The sequence below is a fragment of the Monodon monoceros genome, unplaced genomic scaffold, assembly GCF_005190385.1.
Source record: "Monodon monoceros isolate NGI ecotype Baffin Bay Population unplaced genomic scaffold, NGI_Narwhal_1 Super_Scaffold_2, whole genome shotgun sequence".
Classification (NCBI taxonomy): Eukaryota; Metazoa; Chordata; class Mammalia; order Artiodactyla; family Monodontidae; genus Monodon; species Monodon monoceros.
The window spans coordinates 9117172-9126929 of NW_021703776.1; the positions used below are offsets into that span (position 1 = coordinate 9117172).

The window sequence follows — 9758 nt, forward strand, 5'->3', positions numbered from 1 at the left end:
CCATTTATTTATTTATTCGGTATGATATCTATATCAGTATGGACTCACGGATACTCATTTTGAACTTTGGGTTCTAATATACTACTTTATCTGAGGCTCAAATTGTTCCACGTTTGGCCATTGGGAGCTCTTTCAATTGGCTCCTGGGTCCCTTTGGCATACTCCCATCACTGTGGAATTTTTTCCCCTTTTTGAGCACTTCCTTACTTTCTGGCATTATAAGATGATCCAGGCTCAACTTGTATATTTCTGCCCCAGTCCTAGAGTCAGTTGTTTCTCCCAGGAGTTCTAGCCCTTCTATTGGAGATGGGATTAGAAACCAGGATCGGGGTGTTCAGTGTGTGCGTTGCTGCTGGGGCATTGTTGCTTCTGGGTCCTCTCAGCTGAGAGAGCAAGGAAACGTGTGTACGCTGACCCATGTATGTACACATTTCTATAAATATTGCTATATGTAGCCATTTGTATCTATATTAAGCTAAACAGGAGTTAATGCTGATGCCTCCGCCTCTAACCCATAACCACGCGAATCATTCTAGACTGCTCTCTTGCTTATCTGTAGCCTCCCATGCCAATAGTGAGAAGCCCGGCTGTACCACCCTCACCATTTACATAATTGTTCATTTCCTCTGTACATACGTAGTAGTTTCAGAAATGATAACTCATATCCCTGTGGAAAACAACCTTAGAATTAAGTGTCTACTATGTACAGTTCCTTTAGCCTTTAGTCTTCCAGACACCATTCATTTCCAAAGTTACTTAGGTCAGCATCTTCTTCTACCACCCCTTTCAGAGAGGCTGTTTCGTACATTTTTAATACAGTTAGATTCTTGTGTCACATTCTTCCTTCCATTCTGGTGTTACAAAATCATGTGTGTAAAAAAGATTGTTGGGGGCGGGTAATCAAGAGAACACTATCCCTGGTTGACCCTCCAGCTGGACTCAGGCAATAGGAGACCCCTCACCCCTTCTGCTGTCCTTGTACCCTCTGCCTACCGTTCCCACAGTGGGAGCTGTTTTCAGGGAAATGGCCTTGAGAGAGTAAGGTGTTGATGAGACCATCCAGTCAGTGTACGTGACTGAACCCAGTTAAGGCTTCTGTATAAACTTCTAAGATTCTGGCAGAGTGGCTGCCCAGGCTAGCCTTGTAAGTTACTTCCCTTGCTTATTAAACCTGCCACCTACCAATCTGAAGTGGTTTGCCTCTTTCTTCGGTCTCTCCTTGCCCTGGGTGTACGGGGGCTAGATTGTGAACCAACAAAGATCCATTCAAAGTATAGGATAGACCAATGGGTATTAATGTGACAAAGTAGGAAACATTTATTGATTGGGTTTTCAGCTTCCATATTGCAACTAACCACTGACAAACTACAATCTGTAGAATTTTGGTGTAGTGTCCAAGAATAATACTCACATTTATTTAAAAAGACAAACTACTATTTGTATGAGACTGGGTTTCTTTTTTTTTCTTTTTTTTGCGGTACGCGGGCCTCTCACTGTTGTGGCCTCTCCCGTTGCGGAGCACAGGCTCCGGACGCGCAGGCTCAGCGGCCATGGCTCACGGGCCCAGCCGCTCCGCGGCATGTGGGATCTTCCCGGACCGGGGCACGAACTCGTGTCCCCTGCATCGGCAGGCGGACTCTCAACCACTGCGCCACCAGGGAAGCCCCAAGACTGGGTTTCTTATACTTCAATCAAAACAACATATTGCAATGCAGTGAATGCAGCAGATGAGAGAATCTTGCTGTCTTCAATTAGCTAGATAGTAAAGAGATTTGCAAAATTTAAAAGGATGCTATGTTTCTCATAAACTTTTACTGTTTCGAAGAACATTATTTCTTCATAAAAATATGTTAATACGTAATGTGTTTTTTATGGTTATTAGAATGCATAAAGAAATATTTAAAAATTTTCTCAGTTTTAATTTCCAATGTGGTAACTACCGATAAGCATAATCTACATAAAATATTGAAGACTCTTTGGAGTCTTCAATAAATCTTAAGAGTGAAAATGGGTCCTTTTTTTTTCTTTTTCTTTTGGCCGTGCCTTACGAAATGTGGGATCTTAGTTCCCTGACCAGGGATTGAACCTGGGCCCTCGGCAGTGAGAGCTCAGAGTCCTAACCACCGGACCGCCAAGGAATTCCCAGTAAATGGGTCCTAAGTCCAGAAAGTTTCAAAACCACTGCTCTAGGGCAATTTATCTGAGTTTGCCTTTATTTACAATTCATTAGCGCCCATGCACTATGAAGATATATGTTAACGTGTAGATTTTAGGCCAGTAGAGATGCAAATCATTTCTATCCACTGGAAAAGATAATCTACATCATTTTGTAGGACACCAGCCAGCTTCATATCCCACCTAGCAATCTTACTCTGTTTTCTCAAAGTGCTGATAAATATCCAGTTTCTCCAAAAGCTTCTCCAAACTAGCTTTGTCATATCACTGGTTACTTTACTTAAAATGTATAAATGTTTCACATGTGTTCATGATATATTTGTATGAGTGTTATATTTTTAGTTTAAGATTATGCTTTGACAGACACTTAGGACACGTATACACGCTGGGTGTATACTACGCATACAATGTACATACTACACACAAATACATACGTATGTGTATATTTCACGGGATGGCACGCCAGATTCTCTACTCTGCACCTAGCTCTTTCCATTTAATATTTGTGCATGCACTCACTTTACATTCTTGTCTTTTTGTATTTATGCACTTCACCTTGCATTTCACCCACGGCTCCGTTATTAACAGGACAGACACCACCCGCAAGCGCTCGCATTTCCTCTTCTGACGCGCCAGCAAAAGGCTCCCGCCGTCCCGCCTGGGGCTCGGGACACCCAGTTGGTAACGCAACCCAAAGACCACGTGACAACAGCGAGGCGCACTTAACACTTGCCCGCGCTACACGTCTTCCGTCCGTTGCCAACATGGCCACTAGGCGCCCTCACTCCCGCAGCTCCAGGCTTTCTTGCGTTTATGGGCCCACGTCCGCTCCTCAGCGAGACCGCTCGGGAAGCCAGGGGCGGTGGGGGCGGGGCCCGCGTCAAGTCGACTCAAACTCAGCCCAGCCGAGCCCTACTGCTGGGGCGAACTAGCGCGGACCGGAAGTTTCACGGGCGAGCTGGCTGCCGGAGCCATAATCACAGCGCACCGGAAGTGGGCCCAGGCCGGCGTCCGGGCCGCGCCCGCAGTGAGTGAGCTTCCCTCCGGCCAGCGACGCCATGGAGCCCGGGGCGGCGGAGCTGTACGATCAGGCCCTGTTGGGCATCCTGCAGCACGTGGGCAACGTTCAGGACTTTCTGCGTGTGCTCTTCGGCTTCCTCTACCGCAAGACGGACTTCTACCGCCTGCTGCGCCACCCGTCGGATCGCATGGGCTTCCCGCCGGGGGCCGCGCAGGCTCTGGTGCTGCAGGTAATGCGCGGCCGGCGGGAAGCTCGGGGTGGGGGGAGGCCGTGGGAGCCCCGACCCCGACCCCAGCGAGCGCGACCCCGTAGTCCCCGACTTTCCGGGAGCCCAGACCCCTGCGAGCCCGCCGCTCCGTTCGCTGCCGGCCTCAGTTCATCCTCTGGCGCTGCCCCGGACCAGCCTCCTGGGGCCGCGGCTTCAGCCGACATGCTCTTGGGGTATCAGTTTACTCCTTTCGTGCGAGAGGGGCTGGCTCTCGAGCAGCCTGGTACGACCGGGTGCACTTGGATATCAGAAGTAGTACATAGACGCTCAGGGCCAGGGTTAGCTCCCGCAGCGTGTAACCCCCTTCGAGGTGCCAGGGCCTGCCAGTCAGAGAATGAAAATAGTGCAGGCTAGACGGGGGAACGGGCGGCAGCACGGACACCTGCACACCCCAGAACTGCGACGACTGGACGTGGAAGGGAGACTGTGTGATTGATGGGTGTGGTCCCCCTGTTCGAAGTGTGACTTTTCAGGTCAAAGACGGTCATAGTAGTACTTAATAAGTTTACATTTGAACATATATCTGTACATCCCAGGTTAAGTTTATTGTCTGTTTGAGGTGCTAGTAATACTTATTCACTGACGTTGACGGGGTACTTGGAATGTACTAACCAAGAGTTTATGTACTGAATGTATTTATACTCTCAGCTGCCAGAAGCATTGGAGATACACTGGTAATGCAGATGGTTAAATAATGGTCTCTCTCCTTGGGATACTTATGGTCTAGTTAAGGAGGTGAAATACAGTAACAGAGAGCTATGCAAGGCCAATTATGTGACAGAGCCCATTGGAAGGAAAGGAATAGAAATGATGGTTTGGAAATGGAGAAAAGTTTTATAGAGGAGGTGGGACTTTTTTTTTTTTAACATCTTTTTTGGAGTATAATTGCTTTACAATGTTGTGTTAGTTTTTGCTGTATAACAAAGTGAATCAGCTATATGTATACATATATCCCCATATCCCCTCCCTCCTGTGTCTCCCTCCCACCCTCCCTATCCCACCCCTCTAGGTGGTCACAAAGCACCGAGCTGATCTCCCCGTGCGATGCAGCTGCTTCCCACTAGCTCTCTATTTTACATTTGGTAGTGTATATACGTCAGTGCTACTCGAAGAGGTGGGACTTGGATGGGATTGAAAGACGGTACTCAGTCAAGCATTGAGCCTGTTTCTAGGAGCCTGAGAAGGTAGAAATGCTGGTGATAACCTCCTGCGGTTCTGTAGCGTTTTACAGTTTATGAAGTGATTTCAAATGTTCATCTTCTGAAGACTTTCTACAAGCTGCAGGTTGGTCAGGTATTTTCCTCAGTGCCTGCATGAAGAAACAGAAGTTTACAATGTTTAACTACCAAAGATAACATGGTCCGGTGAGGAGTGAGGGTGGTATTCAATTTCAAGACTTAAGGCTGTTCCTCACCCTTGTAGTTGTTAAGTGCCATCTGAGTGATCAGAGAGCTGTGTGTCAGAGATGGTTTTTAGGAGGCCCTTATGTCAGATTAATGCTTTCATGGAAGACTGTGAAATAGATAAGGTGGAATTTTATGTGGCAGATGAGGGTGCCAGTTCAGCAAGGTTAGGTGATTTGACGAAACTCATCATAGAGCTGGAACTCAAAACTTCATTTTTCGGATTCCAGATCTTTCTGTTCCTTTATTTAGCCAATCCATTGTAGGGTGGGAACACTTTTGTCTAGGGTGATCTTTTTTTTTTTTTTTTTTGTGGTACTCGGGCCTCTCACTGTTGTGGCCTCTCCCGTTGCGGAGCACAGGCTCTAGACGCGCAGGTTCAGCGGCCATGGCTCACGGGGCCAGCTGCTCCGCGGCATGTGGGATCTTCCCGGACCGGGGCACGAACCCGCGTCCCCTGCATCGGCAGGCGGACTCTCAACCACTGCGCCACCAGGGAAGCCCCTGTCTAGGGTGATCTTTTGCAGAAAAGATGTAAAGGAGAAAGGAACATTTACTGAGCACCTAGTATGTACCAGTTGTTATGTAATTTACATTCTAGGATGTTATTTATTTCTAACACAACCTGAAAGGTTGGTCTTTTCCCTTGTTTTACAGGTGAACTGACAGAGGTAATTCATGTAAGACACCTACTATGTTTCAGACACCCTTAAGGTTAAGACTTGGTGAACAGTTTAATAAAGTGGAGGTGGAGAACAGGGCAGAGAGAGGGTTGGGATGGGCCAGAGGTGATCCAGGGTTTCAAACCTGGGCACTGTAATAATGATAATGCATTCGCTGAACTGTCACCTGAGTTTAGGGGAAGAAGCTTAGTTGAATTGGAGATTGCAGGCAGAAGTCCCTTCCCACAGGCTGTTGAATTGTGGGGCTGGATTTTAAGGGAGGTAGAGGAGTCTGAGTGGTTTGAAGGAGAGGAACTGAAGGTGGAGGATAGCCCTTTGGGGAAGGATCGCAGAGAAGGGATGGGAGACGGAAGAGGCTGCGTGAGTGGGAGGGGGATGGAGGGAAGTGGGCAGGGCAGTAAGTTTCAGGGAAACCAAGGGGGACAGTTTCCAGCAGACGGTTAGGAGGGGTGTAGTGCTTTTTTAAAGTGGTTCTGAATCATCAATATTGCCCAAGGAACTTTAAAAGAGCAGATATTCCCTGGGTATTTTGGTTGGGTAGATGAGGGTAAGTCCTGGGGAGCTGTTCTTTTATCCACAGAGGCATTTGGCAGTGGGGTGCTTGGGGGTCTCTTCAGAACTCAGGCAAAGAGGGTTTGGATGGGAGTATTGGGGTACTCTGTTCTGGAACCCAAAAGTTCTCCGTTGATATTTTGGGGTATGGGCTGTTGGTGAGGTTTAAGCCTTCTCAGACTTTTCCTGCTAATTCTTAGGGCTTGCACAGTCTGAATGTACAGCTTGCCAGACCCTCAGCAGGAAAGATGCATGTAGAAATTGTATTGCACTCCATGATTTATTAGTATGTTTTAAGAAAACAATAATTTTGAATGACGTTTCATTCGTATCAGTGGATCCTCTGTGTTTATTCTGGAGTCCAGTTTGGCAAGCTTAGAGGTCCCCCCATGAGAGTCAGGAAAGCTGGCTCTATCTGTTCTGAGCTTGCTGGGAAGTCTTGGGAGAATCACTCTCCTCTCTGTCAGTTGAGAAGGTTGATTGGAGGTCAGGGACATCTCTTCCAGCTCCGCAGTCCAGGATTCTGAAATGAGTGCTGAGGTCAGTGGCGACATGAGAGGTGTAGCCAGGGGGCAGGCGGGGTGCTGAGTAAGCAGGGGCGGTGGGCGCCGCAGTGTAGTGAGGAACGTGAGGCCCAGGGTCCGAGGGAGGCCCCCGGCGTTTGGAGAGAGCCCTTGCTGTTGCTTGTTTTCTGGAGTTAAGATGAAGATGTGTGGCGTCAGGAGGATGAATGGCTCTGAGGGCAACGGGTCTGGTGTCCGGTGTCACTGACGTGAGTACAAGAGGAGTGAGTCAGGGGCTCAGGTTCTCTGAAGAAGTAGAGAGAGATATTGTTTCCAGTTTTTAGCCTTAGGGCTTTACTTATCTTCCTCTGCCTACATCTCCTTTCAGTGTTTGGTGTGTTTCCTGTATAATTTTTTACTTTCTTCTTTCACTGGCAGGACCTTGGGCAGGTTACCCTCTCCGAGCTTAGTTTTCCATTATCTTTGAAATGTCAGTGCTGTCTTCCTCACAGCGTTTTCACGAGGGTTTTGAGAGAATGTCTAAAAACATTGGCAGTTAGTAACTTCTTTGGCTCTGTCTTCCTGCCCAGTGCACGCAACAGTTATTTAGCACTTGTCTGCATTCTAGCCCTTTGGAAACTGACTCCTACACACGTTAAAACATTTTTATTTTATTAAGACTGTTTTTTAGAGTAGTTTTAGGTTCAGAGCGAAATGGAGGGGAAGGTACAGAGATTTCTCATGTCCCGACCCTGCCCACCCCCCCTCCCCCAGCGTCCCCTATACCAACAGCTGCCACCAGAGTGGTGCATTTCTTACAGTTGATGGACTTACATTGACATATCATAGTCACCTAAACCCACAGTTTACTTCAGGGTTCTCTCTTACTGTTGATTTTACGGGGTTTGGACAAATGTGTGATGGCATGTAATCCTCATTGTGGTACCACACGAAGTATTTTCACTCCCCTAAAAAAATCCTGTGCTCTCTACCTGCTGCCTCCCACCTCCCTCCCTGCATCCTCTGGCCACCACTGGTCTTTTTATTGTCTTTAAAATTTTGCCTTTTCCACAGTGTCATATAGTTGGAATCATACACTGTGTAGCCTTCTCAGATTGGTTTCTTTTCCTAATATGCGTTTAAGGTTCTTCCATGTTTTTTCATGGCTTAATAATAGCTCATTTCTTTCATCACAGAATAATATTCCATTGTCTGGATGTACCACAATTTGTTTATCCATTCACCTGCTGAAGGATATCGTGGTTGCTTCCAAGTTTTGGCAATTATGAATAAAGTTGCTATACACAATCCGTGTACAGGTTTTTGGGTGGACATATTTACAACTCCTTTGGGTAAATACCTTGGAGCGAGGTTGCTGGATTGAATGTAAGGGTCTTCTCCCACCCACTTTTCAAGGTGGATCTCCCAGCTTTCCTGTCTCTGGGAGGAGATACCATAGGATATATTTCCTGATGACCCTTCCTCCTGTCATTCCCTCTGGAAGGTGTGCCTTTCATTCAAGGTCTGATGCAGAGCGCCTTCTTCCAAGAAACTTCCTTAGCTCTCTTTCACCGGAAATGCTCATTTGCACCCTCATTCTGATGGCATCACATGTATTCTCATCACAGCCTCTTCCTGTCAGAGTTGTCACGTCTGGGTCTGTCGTGGCTGCACTTCAGGGTTATGTGCGCTCTTGAATGGTGCATACAAAAGGCCATTTTCTTGTGCACTTTTTGGATGGAGAGTCCCAGCACTTTTGTGGGTGTGACTGTGGCCCTGAAAAGATTAATGACTGATCCACACACCAGAAAATGGAGTTCTTCGAGGTTGGGAGCTGTCATTTGGATTTTGGGTGCCCCTTGCACATTGTAGGCACATCATGGATGTTTGTTGAATTCCCAGGCTAAGACCCGCACCTTCCCTCAGCCCATGCAGTATGGGAAGATAGCAGCAGTCCAGTGAGCCAGCTTGTATTTTGTGGATTGAAATTCAACTAATTCCCATCTTCTCTTCTTTCGTCTGAGTTGTTGGTGCCTTTACAGCTCTCAGTACCAGGACAGCGTGTTCTTTGCATTTCGAACAAGGCTCTCTGGGGCTATAAAAGTAATGACAGGTGAGACCATTTAGTTATGCATCATTTAAACTTGAAAGTTGGCCTCATAGGCGTGTAAATATTTTGAGCCTTGGCTTGTAAAGGTTTCACTTTCATTGATTTTATAACTTCCCTTTAAAGATTGTTTTCCTAGCGGCATTTGGTGAAGTTGAAGTGCATTTCCATTTTGCCAATGGGAACATTTTTTTAGTCTACTGCTTTTTCATTCTTTATTTACCAGATTTTGCTGTATTTCTGCAGAATGTGTGGTACAGTACTGGGCGGATGAACTCATTGCAGGATTGCTGTTTGATTTTAGGTATTCAAAACCTTTGACCGCATGGCCCGTCAGGATGATGAAAAGAGGAGGAAGGAGCTGGAGGAGAAGATCAGGAGGAAGGAAGGGGAGGAGGCCGCGGCCGAGCAGGAGCCAGTCCCAGCCCCGGTTCAGGAGGTGGAGGTTGACTCCACCACAGACTCAGGCGGCCCTCAGGAGCCCCCCGGCCCGCAGGACGCCGTACAGGAAGTGGCCCACCGCGCCAGGGAGGCAGAGCCACCAGGAGCGGATGCTGGCGCTGCTGAAGTCCCGAGGAGCCCGCCAGCTCTTCCCAAGTAAGAATTTCTACTTTGTGGCTTCTTTCTTTTCTTTTCTTTTTTTCATCATGGTTTATGACAAGATTTTGAATATAGCTCCCTGTGCTATACAGTAGGGCCTTATTGGTTATCGATTTTATACATGGCAGTGTGTATCTGCTAATCCCAGACTCCTAACTTATCCCCGCCTCCCTTTCCCCTTTGGTAACGATAAGTTTGTTTTCTGTGTCTGTGGGTCTGTTTCTGTTTTGTATATAAGTTCATTTGTATCTTCTTTTTTTTTTTTAAGATTCCATATAAGTGATATCATATATTTGTCTTTGTCCGGCTTACTTCACTTAGTATGATAATCTCTAGGTCCATCCATGTTGCTGCAAATGGCATTATTTTGTTCTTTTTTATGGCCGAGTAGTATTCCATTGTGTGTGTGTGTGTGTGTGTGTGTGTGTGTGTGTGTGTGTGTGTGT

The 9758-nt window shown here is 47.0% G+C and overlaps 1 protein-coding gene across 1 annotated transcript in view; it reads left to right on the forward strand.

The window, feature by feature from the left end:
* Positions 1–3186: 3186 nt before the first annotated feature.
* Positions 3187–9758, forward strand: part of NUDCD3 (NudC domain containing 3) — a 72780-nt gene continuing 66208 nt past the window's right edge. The window contains exons 1-2 of the mRNA XM_029232913.1: positions 3187–3425; positions 9017–9309. Coding sequence (XP_029088746.1) covers positions 3234–3425; positions 9017–9309 — 485 coding nt within the window. The 5' untranslated portion in view covers positions 3187–3233. The remainder of the gene's footprint in view (positions 3426–9016; positions 9310–9758) is intronic.